This window comes from Ovis canadensis, chromosome 7, assembly GCF_042477335.2.
Source record: "Ovis canadensis isolate MfBH-ARS-UI-01 breed Bighorn chromosome 7, ARS-UI_OviCan_v2, whole genome shotgun sequence".
NCBI classification, from domain to species: Eukaryota; Metazoa; Chordata; class Mammalia; order Artiodactyla; family Bovidae; genus Ovis; species Ovis canadensis.
Genome location: NC_091251.1, coordinates 95,654,866 through 95,681,093, shown reverse-complemented (window position 1 = coordinate 95,681,093; position 26,228 = coordinate 95,654,866). Strand labels below are relative to the sequence as shown.

Genomic DNA, 26,228 nt, shown 5'->3' with positions numbered 1-26,228 from the left:
CCAGACAGACGATATTATGGGGTTTGAGGCCATACGGTTTCTGTCACAGCTACTCAACTTTGCCATAGTAGCAGCCATAGATAATCTGTAACTAACAGGCATGCCTGTGTTCCAATAAAACTTTATAAAACAGGTGGTTATTTGGCCCTTTGCTGACTCCTGATATACAGTACCACATACAAAATTAAAATATTTCTGTATTTCAACTTAGATGAAAGTGATCATGTTTGTGGTAATGACAGTAGGTACCTTACCTCAACCATCTGTTGTCTTACCTTAACTGTCACAGGTGAATGAGAAAATGCAGAGGCAGATCTAATACAAAAAACATTATGGCAAAGGGTTTGCAGTGGTTTAGGAGTGGCTTGAATAGAGCCATGGTCCTGAAGCTTTAACATGCATCATAACTATAATGAGGGCTTACTAAAAACTAAAAATGTTTCTGATTCAATAAGATGAGACCTGATAACGTGCATTTCTAAACCACTGGTGATGCAGATGACCTAGCGACCACACTTTGAAAATTACTAGAGAAAAAGTGGCCCAGAGTAAACAGTACAGGCATGCTGAACTCAAGAAAATCCACACTATACCCTATTTGAATATTCAGAAGTCTTCTGATGAACTGGCTCCACCCTCCCTGCCCTGCCTGCCCCCAAAAGCAGCACTATGGTAGCTGATAACTGCTAAACTGCCATGAACAACAATTTAGTTTCAGTGAAACACTGCCATCTGCCACACTGATTTAATATTAATTTCATTTTTATCTGTTTTATAGTTTTATGTCTATTGATAAAGCCATTTGATTTCATAATGGTATAAAATCTCTTAAGTATAAAGAATAGTACAAAATTAACTGAAGATAACACCAAGATCTGTGAAAAAATTTTTTCCGTTAAAAAGGCTTCAGTAACATTATTTAAAGCTGACAATTGTTAGTTGATTCTGCATACGAACCTGTCATGGCTGAATTATTTTATAGAAAATAAGATAAGCAATTTACACATTTCTAGCCTTCTGCTCTCATCAATAAAGTAATCTGGATTATATGTAACTCAAAAGATAGCCATTGTCTTACCAAAATCTCTGAATAGAATACTGGAAAGGAAAATAACACAGGGGTCTCACCATTGCTGCTGGTTTTTGCATTCTTTGCTAGCTGTGCCCGAGTAGCAGCAATCAAACTGTCATGGGCCAACTCCTGAACCCGGAGGAACCAGGGAATGCTACTGTCTGTGCTCTCACTGGAGAGGAAATCATTCCCTGAATCCTCTGCCTCATCTTGTACAAATACCAAGTGTTCGGCTGAAGAGCCCAGACCTGGAAGAAACAAGAGGATATATGCAAGTTAACCATCAAGTAATCCCTTTGATTGACCCTGGCTCAGAAACTCTCCATGTCCTGAATCAGCTATTCCAGACTTTCACGTCTCACCTTAAGCTTCTGTTCTCATCCAAGATTAGGTTATCAACTCTCTACTCCCAGCTGAGAGACTAGTCTTTATCTTACCTCCTCCTGTTTCAGAGGCAAAGTATGTTTCCTAGCAACCCGGCTAACCCTTACCTCTAGGATCCAATCCTATCTTTTAGTTATCTCCTCTCCACCTTCAAACCCATTCCTCCTTAGTGGCCACCTTACAGCTTCCCTTTCAGCCTTTCAATCTGTCTAAGCTCAAACCTCTCCCACATTTTTCTTTTTTATAGAAAATCTCAAGTACGACTCTAAATATCACCTTCTCACCTATTCCTTCAAAGTCATGTTTCTTGAAGTTTCTTAACTTCTAACTTATGTATCTACTTTCTCACCTGCTGTCCACTCCCCACCTCTTTTAACTCTAGGTTCCATCTCTCCTACCTCAGTAACAACTGCTCTTGTTAAGTTCACCAGACATACACTTCCCAGTCCTCATCTCCCTGGCCCAATTTGTAGTATTTGGTATGATTTACAGAAGAAAAGATATTAAATGTGGCTTCCCCCACATCATTCTCATTCAGTTTTCTTGATCTCTCTCTACTGGCTCCTTCTCATTCTTCTATCACTCCCTTAAAATTTTTTTCAGGGTCCCAGATGTGCCCTCATTTCTGTTTATGCTCCAGACTACTCCTGAATCAAAGAATTCATGCTTTGTTTCATATACCTCCCAAATGCTGGTAAGCACTAAAAACTACTTATTTCATACCACACCTCTCTAGAACTCTGGATTCCTATTTCTAACTCTCCTCCTAAGTGTTCCTCTGAAATCTCAACATCAACAGGCAAAAATCATTCTCCCCCGTTCCTATTCTTGTGTGCACCATCTAGCTAAAAATACCACTTAACTCCCCCAAACAAGAAAATGTTAAGTCATCTTAGAGTCTGCCTTTTTCCTCTATATGTTCAACCGATCACCAAACTACACCAATTCTCCAAAATAATAATAGCTTCTTTCCATTTTAAGTATGACTAATTATTCCTCCCCACCCTCCCGCCCCACCTCCAAGTTTTTCTCTTAAGCATGAGTACAGGTCAGAAGAAAATAAAGAATACCTGCTCTTGTTAGGTTAAGAAGAATAAAAGAAGTGCTATCACTTGGCTGTAGATCTTGCAACAAGCTAGGGGACTCTGGAGTGGACAAAAACTCTGGAGACTTCTGTACAGTCTGAGCCCTCGTCTCTTCTCCGTCTGGACCCACATTCACCTGAAGGCTTCTCAACACAGCCGAGGAAGGAACCTCCTTGGAGGAGTTCGTATGACTTGGAGTATCATCTAGTAAAGGGAAAATACCACAGCTTTATGTAGTAGCTATCTCCAAGGAGTTCACCATTTTGATACACAGTACCTAACACCCTTGTAACATCACTTAGAAACTAACACCCTTATAGGAGCAGATAGCATTTTCATTTTATGAATGTAAAATCTGCCTGAGAAAAGAAGAGAGTGTGAAAGGCAGCTAAAGCTCTGAAGGACATCAATCAAAATGTGAGGGGCAGACTCCTCTGGCGGTTGGCAGTAACTAATAAAAAAACCATCCACATCTGGACATTATAGACCTTTGTCTTTTTGAGGCAAAGTAAATATTAACTCAAGAATAGGATTTAAATTTTAAACTGTTTTTCTTGGGAAAAGTTGTCACTTTTTAATTTTTATAACATGTATTTGAGAGGTCTGGTGAGTCATTAAGGGAAAAATCACAGCCTACAACACAATTAAAACTATAGAATCATCAACATGTTTCATGAGGGTTCTGGATTTATACCAGATGTAAAGAAATAATTCAGAAGACTTGCTTCTAGAGCTTTATTCTAGGGGAGGGGATGAATTTCCAAAGATTCTAATTGTAACATAATGCGGAATTACACTACTATGCTAAAGCATCCAATGTTTTCAGGGGTTTCATTCATCCTCATAGAATGCAGGTTACATTTTTCTCTTTTTTGAAGGAGATAACCGATAAGATTACAGGAATAAAGTAGAAGCCTAGGCACAGCACTGCCATTGTAAAGCCTAATGAAGTTGCACAGCAAAGTAAATGAACTTAATGCCACTGAATTGGTTAAATGGTAAGTTTTATTCTATAGATATTTTACCACACACAGAGAAAAAGCCTGTTCTTACAGTTCATAGCAGCACTGTTTGTCATAATATGATGCTGGAAAATAGCTATATATTCATCAACAGTGGCATGGATCAATAAGTTGTGGTATACTCATAGAACAGTATACAGCAATGAAACCAAACAAACCACAGCTATGCACAAGGATGAATCTCACAAATATAGAGTAAAAGAAGAAAGGTACAACAAGATACATTCATATGATTCCACTCATTTAAAGTCCACTTGACTTAGCAAGGAAAGTATTATTTTGGGATGCAATGAATTCTTTATTTTCTGGAATGAGACTTGGGGGATTAAACTTAGAAAGTAAAGTGAAGTGAAAGTTGCTCAGTCATGTCCAACTCTGTGACCCGACGGATTATTCAGTCCATGGGATTCTCTAGGTCAGAATACTGGAGTGGGTAGCCTTTCCCTTCTCCAGGACTTAGAAAACAAAAAATTAATTGTTAAAAAATTGAGGACAGTGGTGAAATATGGAAGAACAGAGGTTTTCTTTATCAAGGAGAAACCCATGGAAGGCCTGAAACCTGACAATGTTCTCCTTCTTGACTGGGTGGTGGTATCTCCTTCCTTAATAACTCTTCAAAATGTATATCCATATAGTTTTGTGCTTTTCTGTGTCTAGCACATATCCCAACTAAAAATATGTAGGTTATATATCCACACATATTTAGGAGGGAGGGGAATGAGGTTAGTGAGGTATGTACAGATATGTTTGTGTTTCTAATAATATGTTTCATGAGCTAGGAGGTGAGTACTTGGGTTTTCCTTTGCTATTATCTATATCTAGCTGTCTAAAATATTTTAAATCAAAGTTAAAACTAAAAGAAGGTAATGTAGAAAAGAATATGGATGCTCTTGTTTCTGTTTTCACTTCATTATTGTTAAAAAATATTTATGCAATAAATTAAAATTAGGAGAGAAAATTAGGGGGGAAATCCTCATGAAGAGCAACACTTATTAGCACATGGAAATTTTCACATATTGAAAATCCACAAGGATTTGGAAAGACTACCAACATACCAGTAGAAAAATGGGAGTTGAGAGACAGAAGATGTGGGAAAGATAGGAGCTAGATAGAAACACTTTAAATCAACACTGGTTGAATATATCTGCCCTTAAGTCATTTCAAAAATCAGAGAGGAAAAAAAAAAAAAAACAGAGAGAAAAGAACACCACTAGAGGACAGTAACCAAAAGATTTTATAACAAATAAGTTGTCGTAACAGATGACCCTCACCTGATTTAACATTAATATTCCAAATTTTAAATATTTTAATTTCCAGAAAATAAAGAATTCACTGCATCCAAAAATAATACTTTCCTCGCTGGTAGTCAAGTGATGGGATCTCCTTCTTTTCATACAAAGCTAATCTCACTACCCATGCTCAGCATTCTACTACTTCCTCCTACCTCTCCTGGAGCCTCCTTATCAATTACCCACTCTTTCTGTTCATGGCTTCTCTAATGGGCTCTTTCCCCTTAACACAAAACCACCCTCTAATATTTCAAATCTTAAAAGTTAACTTTTTAATCTCCTTTATGTCCTTCTCTTTTTCCTTCCCACAGCAAGATAACTTTTAGAAAGTATACTTCCTCAACTAGACTCATCCTTGCAGTGATATCTTAACCTGCTACAGCCTGGCTTTCCATTCCCTCTCCAAGGAACATGTCCTGCCTAGGGCAATAATGACTTCACCGATCCTATGGCACTGGTGGTGGTTTAGTCCGACTCTTGTGACTCCATGGACTGTAGCCTGCCAGGCTCCTCTGTCCATATAATTCTCCAGGCAAGAATATTGGAGTGGGTTGCCATTTCCTTCTCCAGGGTATGTTCCCGACCCAGGAATTGAACCCGGGTCTTCTGCACTACAGGTAGATTCTTTACCAATGGAGCTATGAGGGAAGCCTATCTTATTGGGATGGTCCCTATATCACTAGCCTGTTAGAAGCATTTGTCAACTTGACCATTCCCTTGGGTTCTATGCCTGCACTTCACACCAGTATTCCTCCTGTTGCTCTAGCCTCTCTTTATTCCCTCCTCCACAGGCTCTCCTGCCTCACCCTGTACCTTGAATAGGTACCTTAAGTTCCATGCGGTTCTGTCTTGGCCTCCTTTTCTTCTCACTCTCACTCTATGGGTGTTCATATCTGTTCTTATGACTTAAACTATCGGTGCAGGTAATTGACAGTCCAGTGGTTAGGACACCATGCTCTCAACGCTGAGGACCCAGGTTCAATTCCTGGTTGGGGAACTAAGATACCACAGGCTGCACTGCACAGCCAAAAAATTAAACAAATAAACTACCAATGCACTTATGACTCCCATGGTTGCCTTTCGCCATGACTCCTCTAATTTTTATAGTTTCCATAGTTTACAGTCAGTTATAAAGTCAGTTATCCCATTCCACCAGTACCACAGAGCAGGCTAAGTTCTTTTAAGTCTTGTTTATCTCATCTTTGATGGCACTAATTTTTACCTGGTAACATTAGCCGACTGCATTCTGAGGCTTCAGTCACTGGAAGTAGGGACAAGCAAGTAATGTCTTTAGCTTCTGATTCTACTAACCCCTGTCCTAGGGGGATGGACGTATTCTGAACAAACTGTACCAGGAGCTGGAGGGGAAGGTGGGGATGTGGAGACAACAAATAATACAGGTTGTCAGAAATATATCTAAACTTCTGAATTTACCAAAAGGAGACTATGTATTGATAATTAAGTCTTGATTACTCACTACTATCCACCTTATTCATAGAAAAATCAGATTAACTACAAAATGTTATTTTTATCAAATGTTCTATTCTAGACAAAAATTGAATGATATGGAAAGTAATAACCTTTCACAAAACAGAGAAATGATAAAAATAATTATAATTATAAATGGTGGCTATTACAAATTCAACTGCAACAATGTGTATGATTATAATATACCTTATAAAGCACTTTTCTGTGTATTGGCTCTTTTAATCCTCACTGAACTCAGTAAAACTGCATGTATTTTAAAGGTAATAAATCAAGATGAAGACACTAAGTCACTAGTCCAAGGTCACATTCATACTTAGGTAACATGATTCCAAATTTAGCTATCTTTCTATTAAACAACACAAATATTCTAAAATTAGAATGAGAAAAATGAATAAAAATTGTTTAAATCCCTTAATCACATAAAAAAAACTTATTAATATATACAATTATATAACCAATATAATTATATTTATACAAAATTAATTAACATGGTTTGCGGTAGTAAAGATTTACATATGTGTACATACATATGCCATATAAAAAATAAATTTTATCATTATATTATCTAAATGTATAATAATTTATACTTATTTAAATAACAAATGTGAAAGTGAAAGCCTCCTAGCCATGCCCAACTCTTTGCGACCCCATGGACAATACAGTCCATGGAATTCTCCACGCCAGAATACTGGAGTGGGTAGCCTTTCCCTTCTCCAGGGGATCTTCCCAACCCAGGGATCAAACCCAAGTCTTCCACATTGCAGGCGGATTCTTTACCAGCTGAACCACAAGGGAAGCCCCAAAACTAACAAATATAAAAAGTCATAAAAGGTAAGAACTGAAGTTTTAAATTTTTGAGAAAGTAATTAGTAACAGAAAAATAACAAACTAGTATTTATAACCAAAACCATATGACCTACAAAACTTAAAATATTTACTACCTGGCCCATTACAGAAAACGTTTGCTAACTCTTGAACTAAGAACAAACTCTCTAACACAGCCCACCGAAAGAAAAAGAAACCAGTTGTCTGGGCTCACCTCTGGTTTGGATTCTAACTCATCTGATAACATTGATTCAGCTTCCAAATTCTGTAGCTGTTCAGGGGACAGGTTAAAATCTTAATTCAGAGTCAATGACACCTTCCTGTTGTGCTCGTATTCCTCTAGGAAGTGATATGCTTTTCCTGTAAGATGCTGTGCTGGCTGGGTAATCAATGTCGCCTAAAAAAGGAAAAACAAGAGAGAGGGACTCCAGAGCAGCAGGAAAATGTAGCTAAAAAAACAAAGCCACTTCTTTATATACCCCCAAATCACAACAGCAAGTAAAGAATTCAGCCCCAAACACTTGTTTTAAAATAGAACAAGCCCAACATGTATCAAAAACCCATAAAAAGTCATACTTCGACGTAGAATTTCTACTAAGAATCTATTCTAGGAACACAGAGAACAGACTTGTGGTTGCCAAGGGGGAAGTAGGTAGGGGAGAAATGGATTGGGATTAGCAGATGCAAATGATTATATATAGAATGGATAAACAACAAGGTCCTACTGTATAGCACAAAACTGTTTTCAATAAACCACAGTGGAAAAGAATATGAACACGTGTGTTCATATATATACATATATATATACATATATGTGTTATATATATATATATATATATAAAACGAGTCATTATGCTGTACAGCAGAAACACAACACTGTAAATCAACTATTCTTCAATAAAATAAATTTTAAAATAAAAAATAAGCAAAGGTTTCAAATATGGAAAAAGCTGTATGCTCAAAGAATTTCACCTTATCATCTGTGATAATAAATAACACTATAAGCAACATATAAATACACATATATATTCATTTAAGTAATGGCTGAATATGGTATGACACTGTCACTTAAAAAGTTATCAAAACAAAGCAACAACAAAAAATGTTAATGACATTAAATTACAAAAACAAAATACAAATTGATACATTTGCTGTCATTAAAACCAGTTACGACATGCACAGGAAAAAGTAAAAGGAAATTCATACAGCCATGATAGTCACTGTACTGGGTGGGTGGTGGTAGGCTGGTGTAACATTTTTCTTAATTTCTCAATTTTGTATAAAAGATTGTTATACAGTCAAAATCTGAACAGTGTTTCCCAAAAAAACAGAACTCTTGGGACCCTCATGAAGCTGTTTCCCCCACTTAAATTCTTACTTTCTTCATGACTATCTTCAGTGTTGTGTCTGGATTTCTTTTTCATTTTTTGTGTATATTTATCTATTATAGATTTTTGGTGTGCGATTACCATGAGGTTTGTTTTGTTTTCATTTTGCTTTCTCTAGTTGTAGCACGTGGCTTAGCTGTGTCATGGCTTGTGGGATCTCAGTTCTTGGACCAGTGATCAAACCTGCATCCTCTGCTTTGGAAGGCAGATTCTCAACCAACTGACCACCAAGAAAGTCCCTACCATGAGGTTTTGGTATAGTAGTCTCTCTCTCTCTCTACACACACAGACACACACAGACACACACACACACGATTCCGTTATCTTAATTTCAAATGCATTTTAGATATCCTGCATTTTTACTCTCCTCCTCTCACGATTACTGGTTTTGATATCATATTTTTACTTCTAATTGTTTTGTGTATCCCTTAACTGCTTATTGTGGATACGGATAACTTCTTTTTTAACTTCCCTACTAGTCTGTGTGTAGATGATTTCCTACCATTACTGGATGTTTGCCTTTACGAGTGAGCTTTCGTATTTCGTAATTTTCTTTTTTCTAGTTGTGGCTCTTTCTTTTCCACCTAGAGAAGTTTCTTTAGCGTTTGGTGTAGCCTGGTTTGGTGGTGATGAATCACGTTAGCTTTTGCTTGCCTATAAAGTTTGATTTCTCCATCAAATCTGAACAAGAACCTTGCTGGGTAGAGGATTCTCGTTTGCAGTTTCTTCCTTTTATTCACTTAATATGTATCATGCCACTCCCTTCTGACCAGCAGAGTTTCTACCGAAAAATCAGCTGATAACATTGTGGGAGTTCCTTTGTATGTTATTTGTTGCTTAGCCCTTGCTTTTAATATTTTGTTTACCTTTACTTTTTGTCATTTTGATTACTATGTGTCTTGGCATCTTCCTCCTTGGGTTAATCCTGTATGAGACTCTTTGCACTTCCTGGACTTGGGTGACTGCTTCCTTTCCTGTTAGGAAGTTTTCAGCTATTATCTCTTCAGGTATTTTCTCAGGCCCTTTCTCTCTTCTCCTTCTGGGACCCCTATAATGGGAATGTTAGTGTGTCAGATGTTGTCCCAAAGGTCTCTTAAAACTAGCCTCATTTTTTTTTCATTCTTTTTTTCTGTTCTGCAGCAGTGATTTCCACCACTCTTTCTTCCAGCTCCCTGATCCATCCCGCCTCATTTATTCTGCTACAGATTTCCTTCTAGTGTAATTTTCATTTCAGTTATTGTCTTCTACAACTCTGTCTGGCTGGTCTTTATATTTTCTAACTCTGTTAAAAACTTCTTGTAACTTCTCACTCTGTGCATCTATTCTTTCCCTGAGGTCTTCCACTATCTTTACAGCCATTACTCTAAACTCTTTCTTGGGCAGACTGCTTCCTTTTTCCACTTCACTTAGTTGATGTTTGGGGGTTTCATCTTGTTCCTCTGTCTGGAACATAATTTTTGCCATCTCATTTTGTCTAAATTTGTTTGAATTTTTGTGTATGTGGTAGGCCACTTGGAAAAGTGGCCCTTTGCAGAGGATGTCCTCTGTGTCTCAGCAGTACACTCTCCTCTTGTCACCCGAGGGCCAGCACCCATCTGGTCCCAGAGCAGGTTCTGATAAGTATTTGCAGACTCAGTTCCACAGACTGCGGGGTTGTGGTTTTCTTGCTTCTGGTGTCACCCTGCTTATTTAACTTATATGCAGAGTACATCATGAGAAACGCTGGACAGGAAGAAACACAAGCTAGAATCAAGACTGCTGGGAGAAATATCAATAACCTCAGATATGCAGATGATACCACCCTTCATGGCAGAAAGTGAAGAGGAACTAAAAAGCCTCTTGATGAAAGTGAAAGAGGAGAGTGAAAAAGTTGGCTTAAAGCTCAACATTCAAAAAACGAAGATCATGGCATCTGGTCCCATCACTTCATGGGAAACAGATGGGGAAACAGTGGAAACAGGGTCAGACTTTGTTTTTTGGGGCTCCAAAATCACTGCAGATGGTGATTATGCCATGAAATTAAAAAACGCTTACTCCTTGGAAGAAAAGTTATGACCAACCTAGATAGCATATTCAAAAGCAGAGACATTACTTTGCCGACTAAGGTCCGTCTAGTCAAGGCTATGGTTTTTCCTGTGGTCATGTATGGATGTGAGAGTTGGACTGTGAAGAAGGCTGAGCGCCGAAGAATTGATGCTTTTGAACTGTGGTGTTGGAGAAGACTCTTGAGAGTCCCTTGGACTGCAAGGAGATCCAACCAGTCCATTCTGAAGGAGATCAGCCCTGCGATTTCTTTGGAAGGAATGATGCTAAAGCTGAAACTCCAGTACTTTGGCCACTTCATGAGAAGAATTAACTCACTGGAAAAGACTCTGATGCTGGGAGGGAATAGGGGCAGGAGGAGAAGGGGATGACAGAGGATGAGATGGCTGGATGGCATCACTGACTCAATGGACGCGAGTCTGAGTGAACTCTGGGAGTTGGTGATGGACAGGGAGGCCTAGTGTGCTGCGATTCATGGGGTCACAAAGAGCTGGACACAACTGAGAGACTGAACTGAACTGGTGTCTACCTGGTGGGCAGGGCTGAGTCAAGGGGCAAGGTGGCTGTGGGATCAGGAAGTCTTCCTATCTGCTGATACGTGGGCCTGTGTTCCTGCCCTGCTGCTTGGCATGAGGTATCCCAGGACGACAGGCTGTTGGGTGGGGCCAGGTCTTGGTGGTAATGACCCAAGCAAGGTGTCAGCTACCAGCAAGAGTTCACACAGATGAATATGCCCCTGTATCTCTGCCAACAGTGTTGACCTCCTCAGGGTCAGCTGCAGTCATTGCCCGCTTCCCAAAGAGACCCTCCAAGACCAACAGGTAGGTCTGGTCCAGGTTCCTAAGAAGTCACTGCTTCTGTCCTAGGTTCTGGTGCATGTGAGACCTTATATGCACCCTCCAAGAGTGGAGTCTCTTGTTTCCCTCAGTCCTGTGGAGCTCCAGAAATGAAGACCCTAATGCTCCAGGTGCTCCCCCTTCAGATGCCAGATCCCCGATCCCCAGGATGGGTAGCCTAACTTGGAGCTCAGAACTCTTACTCCTGTGGGAGAACTTCTGCAATATAGTTATTCTCCAGTTTGTGGGCTGCTGTCCTGGGGAGTATGGAATTTGATTATATCAAGAGTGTGCCTCTCCTATCGTCTTGTGGCTTCTTCCTTGTCTTTGGATGTAAAATATCTTTTTGGTAGGTTCCAGTCTTTTTCACTGATGATTGTTCAGCAGTGAGTTGTGATTTTGGTGTGTTCATGAGAGGGGGTGAACTCAGGGTCCTTCTATTGTGCCATCTTATCTCCCATCCTCTAAATTCTTATTTCCTTAAAACTTAACATTTCTTTCAGATTTTGGCAAATAAGTCTGCTTTATTTTGTACAATTTTTGCTAAAATTGGGAGCACTATTATATACAAAGTAAGCATATAGTATAAAATATATCAAGGATGGGAGTTTTCAATACATACCAAGGTAGAATGGAAAGTCAGAACAAGAAAGAGTTACTCTACAAAAAAAGGCATTTAGAAGTACGTAAATAAATGTTTATTGCCCTGTTGGTTCAGTCCTCTTCCCATTGCTGGCTTCCAGAAATCTTCATTTTCATCATAAAAAAAACTTATAAAATGTAAATGAAAAGGCTTGCTTTACGTTTATCACATAAAATTAAGTGTCATAAATCTGACTTTTCCCTTTCCATGTTTTTCTCACTTGAACACTATAACTGCTCAATGTAGTTTACCAATCTCTCTTTTCACAGAAGAAGGAACCAAGGTTTAGTACAATTATTTGTCCAAATTATTAAGCTGCAGAGCCAGCATTCCCACCTAGAGCAAGTTAGCAAAAGTAGTAATTAAATCCCTCTAGGTCCGGTCTTGAATCTTCAGGATTTAAGAATTCCTTTTCCCCAATCTCAGCTCATTTCCAGAAGCCAAGAAATTATCAAATGTTTGCTTAGGTTATCCTTAGGGTTCCTCCAACTTTAAGATTTTAGGATTGTAAAATCTCTAAGAACCTAGACAACTATTTACTGTCCTTTATATTTGTTAGTTTTCTTAGAAACTGATGGTACTGGCTCCATTTCTAATATCCTTACAAATGAAAAATTTTTTTAAATTAAGCATATGAATATGTATACCAAACAAGGGGGGAAAATCAGATATACTAGATTTTAGACAATTTTACAAATCTGTTATAATAATTTAGAGAAGGGAGCTGCCACCTCTCTTATAGTTTAAGAGCCATCTCTAGATCACCATTTCTCAAGGGTTCATGGTTATCTGTGACATTTCATTTTAGTGTTTTCATTTCAATGATAATTTTAAAAAAATTAACACCTATGCATTTTCTGGAACAAATTAGTATCCATATTATAACTGAGTTCTGTGTTTTTCCAGTAGTCATGTATGAATGTGAGAGCTGGACAATAAAAAAGGCTGAGTGCAGAAGCACTGATGCTTTTGAACTGTGGTGCTAGAGAAGACTCTTGAGAGTCCCTTGAACAGCAAGATCAAACCAGTCAATCCTAAAGGAAATCAATCCTGAATATTCACTGGAAGGACTGATGCTGAAGCTGAAGCTCTAATACTTTGGCCACCTGATGCAAAAAGCCAACTCACTGGAAAAGACCCTGATGTTGGAGAAGACTGAGGGCAGAAGGAGAAGGGGCGACAGGATGAGATGGTTGAATGGCATCACTGACTCAATGGACATGAGTTTGAGTAAATTCCGGGAGCTGGCAATGGACAGGGAAGCCTGGCGTGCTGTAGTCCATGGGGTTGCAAAGAGTTGGACACAATTGAGCGACTGAACAACAACTGAGTTCTACCATACAATTTGTTGCCCAGTTTGTGGTTTGTATGTTTGCTGTATAAATAAAAGAAAGACAAGTAGGTTGCAATACAACAGGCAGATGACCTCAAAAGAATCTGTACTGGAGCACTCAGTACCTTATCAAGTGTACTGGATGGATCTCATCTTTAACACAGCAACCTGCTATGTACATTGAGCTATTTCTAGTCCCAATTCAAATTACCCATTTAAGAGATTTCAAGCACAATTCAAATGTTTTTTTACATAACAGCTTCACTGAGAGGTAATTCACATATCATACAATTCACTCCAAGAGTACAACTAATCTTTTTAGTATATTCAGTTATATGACCATAACCATGATCAATTTTACAACAATTTCATCACCCCTCAAAGGAAACCCATTAGTAATCCCTCCCCATTTCCTCACCAAACTTCCCCTGACCAAGCCTAGGCAACCACTAATCTATTTTTTGTCTCTATGGATTCACCTATTCTGAATATTTCATATAAATGGAATCATACATGTAATCTTTTGTGCTTGGTTGCTTTCACTTAGCATAATGTTTCCAATGTTAACCCGTGTTACAGAATGTATCAGTACTTAATTTCTTTTTACATTATTCTAATGGATGGATATATTATACGTTTTATTCATCCATTTTTCAGTTGATGGTCATTTAGGTTGTTTTCCAATTTGGCTATCATCAATAATGTTGCTATGAAGATTCATATGGAAAAATTTTGTGTGAACATGTTTTTATTCTTTTGGGTATACGTTTAAGAACAGAACTGATAAGATGATACAGTAACTGTGTTTTACCCTCTTGAAGAATTACCAGGCTATCTTCCAAAGTGGCCGCACCACTTTACAATCCCACCAGTAGTGCATGAGGTATCCAATTTCTCCCTATCCTCACTTTTTAAAATTACATCTTTTTAAAGACAGCCATCCTAGTAGGTATGAAGTGGTAATTCATTGCAGTTTTGAGCTGCATAACCTGATGGCTAATAACGTTGAGCATCTTTCCATGTACTTATATGCCATTTGTACATCATTTTTGGAGAAATGCTTATTCAGATCATTGGCCCATGTTTAAATTTAGTTGTCTTTTTATTATTGAGTTGTAAGAATTTTTTACATATTCCAGATACAAGTCTCTTACCAGCTAAAAGATCTGCATCAATTTTCCTTCCATTCTGTGTTATTTTCTTCTGAATAAGGCAACTCTAACTCTAATAAGTTACCAAATAATACCTCACTGAAATTGGCGTTCAAGGACTTCTGGTCAGTTTTAGATGAATATGAGATCTGATTATCATAAACTGCTTCACAATGCCTTCACATTATAAACACTACCTTGTATGATATTCTCTACACTGCTATTATTAAAGCTAAAATATAGTCGTAGATTATGTATATTAGTGAATCCAAAGCTAAATCTTTCCACTATTCAGTTCAATATTTAGTTCAGTTTAGTCACTCAGTTGTGTCCGACTCTTTGCAACCCCACGGACTGCAGCACACCAGGACTCCCTGTCCATCACCAATTCCCGGACCTTACTCAAACTCATGTCCATCGAGTTGGTGATGCCATCCAACCATCTCATCCTCTGTCGTCCCCTTCTCCTCCTGTCTTCAATCTTTCCCAGCATCAAGTATTATGCTCAATATTATTTCATTTCAGTAAAACAACATCTCTACCACATAATATGAATTTTAATTTAATTTGGATTTTCTTAGGTTTTACTGTGGTTAACATCTATATACTTACTCATAAGGGCTTCCCTGGTGGCTCAGAGTAAAGAATCCACCTGCCAATGCAGGAGATGCAGTTTCAATCCCTGGGTCGGGAGGATCCCCTGGAGGAAGAAATGGCAACCCATTCCAGTATTCTTGCTTGGGAAATCCCATGGACAGAGGAGCCTGGTGGGCTACAGTCCACGGGATCGCAAAAGTTGGACATGGCTTAGAGACTAAACAACAACTTACAAATAAAAATATAAATCCGTTATAACAATGGACATAACAATGACAACCTAAATTGTACTAAATATCTGGTTCCTACCTACTTAATACATGGCCATCAAAATACATGAGATTGCTTAAGAAAACAATCTTGCTTCAGCATATATATTTTTAAAATTCCACTGACCTTATCATTGCTATTACTGAATTATTTGTAAATTTGTTTTGATTTTATAGTTAAGGGCCATCAGGTTCAATATAGGAGGGACAAGGATTACTTAGCTTTTTGTTTGAATACATTTAGAGTAATTACAATAAAAATAATTTACAAGTGTGAGGTGGGGGGAGTGTCCAGTGTTTTTCCTTCAAATGCAATTTACTTGACACTAGAGTGAAAGGCAACTCACTCCAGTATTCTTGCCTGGGGAATCCCATGGACAGAGGAGTCTGGTGGGCTACATTCCATAGGATCACAAACAGTAAGACACAACAGAAGTGAGTTAGCATGCATGCAGAGTGAAAGGCATAGCTCTACTCAAAGAGAAGCTATTCTCAGGATAATTATGGGTCTCAGAGGAAATTTCTTCTCAGGATTTCTTATGCTGTTAATTAAGATACGAGATTAGACATGCAACACCAAGTAGTATCCTGTGATTAAAGGATCACTCAACATCCTTGGAGAAGGAAATGGCAACCCACTCCAGTGTTCTTGCCTGGAGAATCGCAGGGATGGAGGAGCCTGGTGGGCTGCTGTCTATGGGGTCGCACAGAGTCGGATACGACTGAAGCGACTTAGCAGCAGTAGCAGCAACATCCTTTAATGTGGACAATTATTTGTTCATTCTTATTTTCTACCTTTACCTGGTGGACTGGTAAAATCTGTATTCTTATTTCTTTTTGAACAGAAAAATTACTAATTTAGTATCATAAATAATAAAAGAGATAATGGCACTTAATTGTCAGCAACAAAGGCCAGGCACATCAAATCGTATTTTCCAAAAATACATACATCCAAGAATCTTGGCTCTGGATAAAGAGTTTATAACAAAACAAACTGATCTCAGAAACCCAAGGATTGGTCTAATAGTACTTTTCAGACCCTTTTGCCCTCTATCTTGGGTAACAACTAAATTTTACTACCTCTATGGTTCCCTATGGCCATCAAAGCATACTGCTTAAAGAAAATAATCTTGGTCTGGCACATATTGTATTTTTAGAAGCCCATTCATTGATTCTGCCACTGTTATTACTGAATATATTATCCTATAGTAAGCCTAAGAGTTAAAAAGAATGCAAGCAACACAAACTTTTGCACAAACCAAAGCAAAAAACCTAAGAAGCTCTGAAATGTTCTGGGAACAAGTAGTGAGAGAACTTCTAACAACAGCAAAGTAGATTAAGGACAACAGCAATCTCTATGATCAGGACCATATGGAGAACAACTTTCCCTCTGCTTTTAGCCAAATAAATCCTAGGAACTGAAGTTTGATAAACTGTATTCTTTTTCTACAGTACACTTAACATCATCCAGCAAATTATGCATTAATACTAAGAAGCTAAGTTTAATAAAAAAAAAGTTGAGGTGTTTTTAATTAAAAATCCAAGGTGTCTAAAGCAGGAACATAAATTCTGCCTCTGTTTCTCTGGCTGAGACCTGGGCAAGCTACTCATCTTCTTGGCCCTAGGAAACTCCTCTGAAATACCCAAATGAAATAGATATACCCTAAACTTACTTACGTATCAGTTAACAGAAATAATGATAAAATTCTTCAGAAGCAAAGTTTTACATAAATGCTTAAGAAACAAGCAAATCTATCAAATCCTTTCAGTTCAGTTCAGTTGCTCAGTCGTGTCCAACTCTTTGAGACCCCATGAATCGCAGCACGCCAGGCCTGCCTGTTCATCACCAACTCCCGGAGTCCACTCGAACTCACGTCCATCAAGTCGGTGATGCCATCCAGCCGTCTCATCCTCTGCCGTCCCCTTTTCCTCCTGCCCTCAATCCCTCCCAGCATCACAGTTTTTTCCAATGAGTCAACTCTTTGCATGAGGTGGCCAAAGTACTGGAGTTTCAGCTTTAGCATCATTCTTTCCAAAGAAATCGCAGGGCTGATCTCCTTCAGAATGGACTGGTTGGATCTCCTTGCAGTTCAAGGGACTCTCAAGAGTCTTCTCCAATACCACAGTTCAAAAGCATCAATTCTTCGGCGCTCAGCTTTCTTCACAGTCCAACTCTCACATCCATACATGACTACTGGAAAAACAACAGCCTTGACTAGACGGACCTTTGTTGGCAAAATAATGTCTCTGCTTTTGAATATGCTATCTAGGTTGGTCATAACTTTCCTTCCAAGGAGTAAGCATCTTTAAATTTCATGGCTGCAATCACCATCTGCAGTGATTTTGGAGCCCCAAAAAATAAAGTCTGACACTGTTTCCACTCTTTCCCCATCTATTTGCCATGAAGTGATGGGACCAGATGCCACGATCTTCGTTTTCTGAATGTTAAGCTTTAAGCCAACTTTTTCACTCTCCTCTTTAACTTTCATCAACAGGCTTTTTAGTTCCTCTTCACTTTCTGCCATAAGGGTGGTGTCATCTGCATATCTGAGGTTATTGATATTTCTCCTGACAATCTTGATTCCAGCTTGTGTTTCTTCTAGTCCAGCGTTTCTCATGAGGTACTCTGCATATAAGCTAAATAAGCAGGGTGACAATATACAGCCTTGACGTACTCCTTTTCCTATTTGAAACCAGTCTGTTGTTCCATGTCCAATTCTACCTGTTGCTTCCTGACCTGCATACAGATTTCTCAAGAGGCAGGTCAGGTGGTCTGATATTTCCATCTCTTGAAGAATTTCCCACAGTTTCTTGTGATCCACACAAAGGCTTTGGCATAGTCAATAAAGCAGAAATAGATGTTTTACTGGAACTCTCTTGCTTTTTCTGTGATCCAGCAGATGTTGGCAATTTGATCTCTGGTTCCCTTGGTTTTTCTAAAACCAGCTTGAACATCTGGAAGTTCACAGTTCATGTATTGCTGAAGCCTGGCTTGGAGAATTTTGAGCATTACTTCACTAATGGGTGAGATGAGTGCAATTGTGCAGTAGTTTGAGCATTCTTTGGCATTGCCTTTCTTTGGGATTGGAATGAAAACTGACCTTTTCCAGTCCTGTGGCCATTGCTGAGTTTTCCAAATTTGCTGGCATATTGAGGGCAGCACTTTCACAGCATCATCTTCCATGATTTGAAACAGCTCAACTGGAATTCCATCACCTCCACTACCTTTGTTCATAGTGATGCTTCCTAAGGCCCACTTGACTTCACATTCCAGGATGTCTGGCTCTAAGTGAGTGATCACACCATCGTGATTATCTGGGTCTTAAAGATCTTTTCTGTACTGTTCTTCTGTGTATTCTTGCCACCTCTTCTTAATATCTTCTGCTTCTGTTGGGTCCATACCATTTCTGTCCTTTATCGAGCCCATCTTTGCATGAAATGTTCCCTTGGTATCTCTCATTTTCTTGAAGAGATCTCTAGTCTTTCCCATTCTGTTGTTTTCCTCTATTTCTTTGCACTGATCACTGAGGAAGGCTTTCTTATCTCTCCTTGCTATTCTTTGGAACTCTGCATTCAAATGGGAATATCTTTTAAACTTTTCTCCTTTGCTTTTTGCTTCTCTTCTTTTCACAGCTATTTGTAAGGCCTCCTCAGACAGCCATTTTACTTTTTTGCATTTCTTTTCCATGGGGATGTTCTTGATCCCTGTCTCCTGTACAATGTCATGAATCTCGATTCATAGTTTATCAAGTACTCTATTCGATCTAGGCCCTTAAATCTATTTCTCACTTCTACTGTATAATCATAAGGGATTTGATTTAGGTCATACCTGAATGGTCTAGTGGTTTCAAACTTCCCTAAACGTCTGCAAAGGAAAATACTACACACTAGGCACCAATCAGCAAAGAAACACAAAATGTCTTTATAATTAACCTGTTTTTGGTCCCACACCTCAGTGAAGAACTCTCATATGCTAGACAGGAATTAGTGGTAACACCATTTCCCAGAGTAGATATGGCCTAAAACCAATGCAGGCTACATGGAGAAATACTGGGAGGGAAAACCAGACCAAAGTAAACTAATCAAGCAATTAGGGAACACAGCTGATACAGGTCTCCTGCCTCAGTCCTGACTGCCATACAGAAGGGCATGTATTCCAAAAGGAAAGATGACCAGGGGCTTTTAATACTCTGCATCACAAAAGAAACAGAACATCATTGTGCCAGCCTCCAAAAAGCAATGTGATTCCACTCTAGAATACAAAGCCCAGAATACCAGTGTTGTTCTTATCCTCCTGAGGGAGGCAGAAAATGCCTTGACCTTAACTCGGTTTGGTAAAGAAGGGTAAGAGGGAGAGAGGGTGAGAAAAAACAGAAGAAACTGCAAAACACTGTGCTCCCTCAACTGGTTACTCCTCACAAAAGTTAAAATAAAGCACAAAAGTTCAACGGAGAGGCGTAATCTCTCTCCCCACGTGCCAATCTGCTTCTTAGCTCCCTCCACTTCTACCTGTGGCTGACCACAGATACAGAAGGGAACAATACTCAGTAATACTTAAAAAACAAAAAATTCTACTAATGCTAATGAATTACAAAGACCAAAGTTTAAAGTTTATAAAAGAGCAGTTGAAGTTTTGGTATAAAATGGTAAAGAAACAGAAAAATCAAGTAACTTTTTAGTATCATATCTAGTATAAGATATAGCATGAGAGTTAACTAAATGTTAATGATAAAGTGGTAATGAGGACTGATCAAAGACATCAAGAACACAGAATGGTGAAGCCAGAATGAATTTCAGAAACTGTAACGTTCATCCTGGGCCTTCCTTCTTCTCTTCCTGGGATGTTCTGGGGTGCCCCATTCCTATGGCCCTGATTTTTATTCCAGTCACCTCCCCATTTCTCTGCAATCCTTCAGAGACAAATTTAAAGCCAATGATCTTCATGCTGCCAAATTCAATGGATACTTTACTGTTTTCATCTTACTTAAACTTTGCAAAGGACAACTATTATTTTTGATTGTTCCACATTCATTGCCCCTGTTTAGGTGACAGGATCCACATTTTGTTTGGGGATCTACCCCTCCCTCACTGTATACATTCTTGGTGGGACTGTAGAATAAGGTGTTCTTTCCTATCTTAATCAACTGTTGGGCAGTCAACTGATTTGTTCATCAGATACTTTAACTTAGAACATGAACTCTAAAAGAAGTAACTAACTAAAAGGTGAAAACTGCTATAGCAACCTGTTCATTCCAGTACTGCAATCATCAGTCTTCCCCTGGGGATGCTGAGATTTCTGTCCTTTTCAAAGCCAGGGCCTTCAGCATTTCCTTTGATCCTGTGAGCTGCCCACATCCTTGTTATAAATTCCTCTTCTCCTCAAGTAAATTGGTCACTTGCAATCAGAGTCAGAACTGATATTTTCCCTTAGAAGCATTGCCTCCTTCCACAAACACTTTACTTACTCTCTTTTGCCTCTAAGATTCTCATTTTAATCCTACCTCATTGGCCACTCCTCCAGTCTTCTCTGATAACTCCTATATTCTTCCTCCACTCACCTTCTAAATACTAATGTTCCTCAGGAGTTTGCAGGCCCTCTTCTCTTACTACATCATATTCTCTTCCTAGTGTGAACACATGGCTTTAAATGACATGGTCTCCAAAATTTTAACCTATAGCCTAGATATCTCCTCTGAGCTACAAACTTGTACATATAATTGCTTATTTGACATCTCTACCTGATGTTATAATATCTCAAATTTAACATATTCAAAATGAATTCTCTTCCAACCCTGTTTCCCATTGTCCTCTGCCAGCCCCTCTGACCACAACCCTCGACACTCAAGGGAAGGCCATCATTCACCCCATTTAGAAGTTACTTTTATAACTTCTTTCCTTTGCTCCCAGTATGCAGTCCAGCTACAAGTCTGGACTTGAGTCTATCTCTAACCCACCTACTTCTACTGCCTCTACTCTACTCCAGGCCAACTCTTGCCTTAAAGTACCGTTACTGCCTCCTAACTGGTCTCCCTGCTTCTATTCTTTGCCTCCCTTCATTCTGTTCTCTTCGCATCATTCAATATCATCTTAAACTATGAATTTTCACATTTTCTTCATGTGGCTTCCCAATATATCTGGAAAATATCCAAAATCCTTATCCAGGCCTATAAGGACCTACATGATCCATTCCTGCCTCTCCAAAGACATTCCAGAGTTGTTCTCTATTACTTACTCACCAAGCTCCACCAAATGCCTCTCCCTTAGTTCCTTGAACACATTTAGCTCTTTCCTACGACAGTGATTTGCACGTGTCATTTCCTCTACCCAGGAATGCTTTCTCTTCTATTGGTTAGCTGTTTTTTCATTCTTCAGGGCTCTGTTCAGCCATCAACTCACATAAAAAGGTTATGTATGCCTGATCACTTTATCCCAGGAAGGTTCCCCATAACCCCAGTTTTACTCTCTATCTATCCCTACTGTCTCCATTACAGCACCCATCACAATTTCTAATTCCTTTGTTTTTATATAGTATTCACTTTTTGTCTAGCTGTCATAAAAAAGGGCAAGCTTGTTTACAAATTGTAAGCTCCATAAACAAGGACAAGAACTTGTCTGTCTTGTTCACTACTTTATCTCCTAGTACCCAGAACCCATCACCTGCTGCCTGGCAGAGTACTGTATGTAATTCATAAGGAATTTAAGTCTCCAAGAGTCATTTTTGATACTATGAAGCTCCGAGACTGTCTTTTCTATGAGCTTTCAGGGCTTTTATGCAAGCTTCTCTGTAAGCAGCTAGTAGGCACTAAATAAACATTTGCATATTAAATGAACGACACCACAAATGATAACCAAATTTTTGTTGCTATTACTAACCTCTCTCTGAACTCCAAACTATTTCTAACTGCTTGCTAGGTATCCCCAAGTGGATGTTTATCTCAATTTTAACAATGTCCAAAATCCAGACTGTCATCTTCCCCACCAAACCTGTTCTTCTTCCCGTATTATCCATTTCAGTTATCGCCCAACGTTCCTCCCACTCAGCTACAAACTCTAGGTCTTGAACAATCTCTCTCATCCTCCAAATCTAAATAATCCCAGTGGTTCTGATTCCTCCAAATTTATTCCTACCAAAATGCACTGTTTAGGTTTTTCATTATCTTTCAACTCCAACATGAAAACAAGCTTCTAACTGGCCACCTTACCCTTAAAATTCCCCTTTCCAATCCATCTTTTATGCAGCCACTCGAGTTATCTTTCCAAAACACAGAGTTTATGTCACTTCCCTTGCCCAAAGTTCAGTGCCTCAGAATTAACAGTCAAATCCCTAAGCATGGCATTTTAAATATTCAACAGTATGTCCTCAAATACACTTTCAGTTAAAGCATCCACTATACTCAATGAATCCTTTTCTCCAGTACACACTGAACTGGCTACTAAATGAACACTCCAACCTATTTCAGTGTTCAAGATCTTTCCCTTGGGATAGTTCTTCAGTAATAAGACCCTCCAGTAATAAACGCTGCAATCCAGCTGTGATCTTTGAAATCCTTTCCTGTCTTCAAAATCTAACTCATATGCCATCCTCCATGAAGACTCATCTTTTCCCTCCAGTCAAAACAAATCTATCCTTCCCTGGTGTTGTCACAACACAGTTTAACCTCTCTTTAACAATTATCTCACCCTGCTTTGGGAGTTAGTTGTCTTTCAGCATGTTTTTCTCACTAGTTAAGGTTCACTGAATTTATTCATCCTCCCACTAACTCAGCACGGTGCTTGCACAAACTAAGCATTTAGGAAATATTTGCTGAATGAATAGGTAACCTTCATTTACAGGGGGTGTGGGTGGGGGTGTCAAAGCTAAAGATTAAGTAATTTGCAGAAAACGAGACCTCTACTTAGACGCAAAAATTTAAAGACTAGAACCTAAATCTTTTGAGCTTAGTTGACCTCACTATCTCATACGAAGACGGTGGAATTTTTCACTCCCTAACAATAACAAAATGCCCCTGGTTTTATTTTAAAATATTTCTTTCATCCTCTTTACAAATATGCTGCGTCGACCCTTGGGTCAAAATGAGGAGGAAGTACAAATTCTTAACTTCCAAGTTAATAATATTTAACTTTCAAATGAATCCTAAGTGCATTTCAGAGTCTCACGAGCAAGGGGGATAAACTTTAATAAACTAATTGAATTCTTTTCTCCGAAGAGACTTCAGAGGATAAATACAACCAGCGAAACGAATACAGGCGGTAAGCACTCACAGCCCCACACCCTCGCCTTCAAATGACACGCGAAAGAGAAGCCGGCGGCCCAGCCCCTCCGAGTCGGCAGTCTTTCTTCTTCTAGTCCCAGAAAGTGGACATATGGAAGAAGAGAGTAGATCTGGGGCTGAAATATCCAGGGCAGAGTCACCCTGGCATCATTGTTCCCCGACTACAACGGCCTAGTGAAGGGCCCCAAGGTTGGCGGGCGGGCCTCACTTGCGGGTGCTGTCTGGGAGCCCCCGCCCCGGGCACTCGCTGACTCTAGCTTTCTCAGGTCGGTCTTGTCCCCATGTCCCTGGCCCCCAAACCAACTAAAGGAGCCGAAACACCGGCCCCAGAAGCCCTCGAGGAGAAAAGCCGAAGCCGTAGGGCTTCAGACCCGCCGCTCCAGATCCGGGTGGGGTGCCCCGGGGGCGGTTTCCCTGTCCTCTCCGGGGACAAAACTCGGCCCGCGCCCCCGAGAAGCCGGCACTGACTTCCTCCCTCTCGGAGACCAGCCAGCCGAGCGGGTATGGTCGGGACCACCTCAGAACTCACCTTCCAGCCCCGGGCAGCAGTCCGTCCGTCAGTCGGTCCCGGATTCTGTCCACACAGAGCGTCTTCCGGCTCCTGCCGGAAGCAGTTCGAGCGCGGGACAGGAAGTTTGGCCGCCCCCACGCACACACCCACTCGCTTGCCTCCCAGCCCCGCGACTGTAGCGCCGAAGAGGGTTCCCGCCCGGTGGCCTCAGGCCTGCGCGGGCCAAGCTGGTGGCGCAGGGCTTGGCTCTGGAAGGGTAGGATCTGCACTCTCCCGCCTCCCACTCATTCCCTCTCGGCCTTTGTAGCTCCGTGGTCTGCGAAGCCCGAAAAAACGGGGTCAGTCAATTATAGTCGTGACGTCATTGCTTCCCTGCTGCAACGGACGGGGTAGTTTTTCCTGTCAGCTGAGATCAGTACAGGCTGCAGTGGAGGCAAGCGAGAAAGAAAAGATCACTACGTAAACATTTATCACAGTTCTCTGTGATCAGTGAAGAGGACTTTGAAGCTTAAGTGCCAGAGAAGGGAACTTCCAGAATAGTTCTGCACTGCATACCGGGCGGGGTAAAAAATTGAGACTCAGGTGTATAACTTTTTTTTGGAATGTGGATTCCTTAGTCTTCGTTCTGTCAGTACATTCGGATGTAAAGAGCTCTCGGATGTCCACAGGGGGCTAGAACCCTTGAGTTTCAGGCTGGATGCCACAACTTAGAGCTTTATGTGTCTGACTTGAGTTTTTGAGATTAGTAATTTTTGAATACTTGCTGGGTCCCAAAGGATGAAGGAGAGACTCAGCTAAGAGTGGTGTTCCAGCATGCTCAGCCGTGTCCAACTCTTTTGCGACCCCATGGACTGTAGCCCCACCAGGCTTCTCCAGGCAAGAATACTGGATTGGGTTGCCAGTTCCTTTGCCAGGGGATCTTCCCCACCCAGGGATCAAACCTGCATCTCTTGCATTAGCAGCCAGTTTCTTCACCACTGAGCCACCTGGGAATAAAAGGCATTTTCTAAGTAGGGCATTTTCAAGAATAGAGACAGAGTTGAAGAAACCAGTAATTTCCTACACAAAGGATGGTGATTTGAAAAGAAGCAACACCTTTCAAGGGAAGGTTCATTCCTCCCTAGATAAGCCGAGTTTATCTATCCCAGGTGCCTATGGGGTTCTTGTTCAGTTGCTCAGTTCTGTCAGACTCTGTGACCCCATGGCTGCCCGGCACCAGGCTTCCTGGTCCTTCACCATCTCCTGGAGTCCACTCAAACTCATGTCCATTGAGTCGGTGATGCCATCCAACCATCTCATCATCTGTTGTCCTCTTCTCCTTCTGCCTTCAATCTTTCCCAGCATCAGAGTCTTTTGCAATGAGTTGGCTCTTCACATCAGTATTAGAGCTTCAGCTTCAGCATCAGTCCTTCCAATGAATGTTCAGAGTTGATTTCCTTTAGGATTGATTGGTTTGATCTCTTTGCTGTCCAAGGGACTCTCAAGAGTCTTCCCCAGCACCACAGTTCGAAAGCATCAATTCTTCAGCACTCAGCCTTTTTTAATTGTCCAGCTCTCACATCCTTACATGACTACTAGAAAAACCATAGCTTTGACTATACAAACCTTTGTCGAAAGAGTAACATCTCTGCTTTTTAATATGCTGTCTAGGTTTGTCATAGCTTTTCTTCTAAGGAGCAAGCAGTATATTTACTTGGAAAGTGAAAGTGTTTGTCACTCAGTTGTGTCTGATTCTGCAATCCCATGGACTATAGCCTGCCAGGCTCCTCTGTCCATGGAATTCTCCAGGCAGAATACTGGAGTGGGTTACCATTCTCTTCTCCAGGGGAACTTCCTGACCCAGGGATCGAACCCAGGGTCTCTTGCATTGCAAGCAGATTCCTTACTGTCTGAGCCACCAGGGAAGGGCCTAGCTAGCTCAAGAGACTGGAAATAGAGATGAAGCTCTCTCTGGAGATGAAATAGAAAAGTATATACAACAGAAAGAACTGAAGGCCACTGAGGTCAACTGGAATGACT

At 40.1% G+C, this 26,228-nt stretch overlaps 1 protein-coding gene and 1 long non-coding RNA gene across 8 annotated transcripts in view; one reads left to right on the top strand and one right to left on the bottom strand.

Annotated features, from left to right (window-relative positions):
* ZNF410 (zinc finger protein 410) overlaps positions 1–24,706 on the bottom strand; it is a 43,276-nt gene extending 18,570 nt beyond the window's left edge. For 3 of the 6 annotated variants that reach the window (XR_011258349.1, XM_069597028.1, XM_069597030.1), the window contains exons 1-6: positions 24,228–24,706; positions 15,172–15,259; positions 7,380–7,562; positions 6,075–6,210; positions 2,527–2,745; positions 1,129–1,320 (exon numbers count right to left, since the gene is read on the bottom strand). Coding sequence is in view for 4 of the 6 variants with exons in the window: in XM_069597028.1 (XP_069453129.1) it covers positions 1,129–1,320; positions 2,527–2,745; positions 6,075–6,210; positions 7,380–7,412 (580 nt within the window). In the remaining 2 variants the exon portion in view is untranslated. The remainder of the gene's footprint in view (positions 1–1,128; positions 1,321–2,526; positions 2,746–6,074; positions 6,211–7,379; positions 7,563–15,171; positions 15,260–24,227) is intronic. The other 3 variants (XR_011258348.1, XM_069597029.1, XM_069597027.1) reach the window with 2 other exon arrangements.
* LOC138443892 (uncharacterized) overlaps positions 23,566–26,228 on the top strand; it is a 31,754-nt gene continuing 29,091 nt past the window's right edge. Inside the window, exon 1 of one of the 2 annotated variants that reach the window (XR_011258351.1) lies at positions 23,566–23,675. This is a non-coding gene — a long non-coding RNA (uncharacterized lncRNA). The remainder of the gene's footprint in view (positions 23,676–26,228) is intronic. The other variant, XR_011258350.1, reaches the window with a different exon arrangement.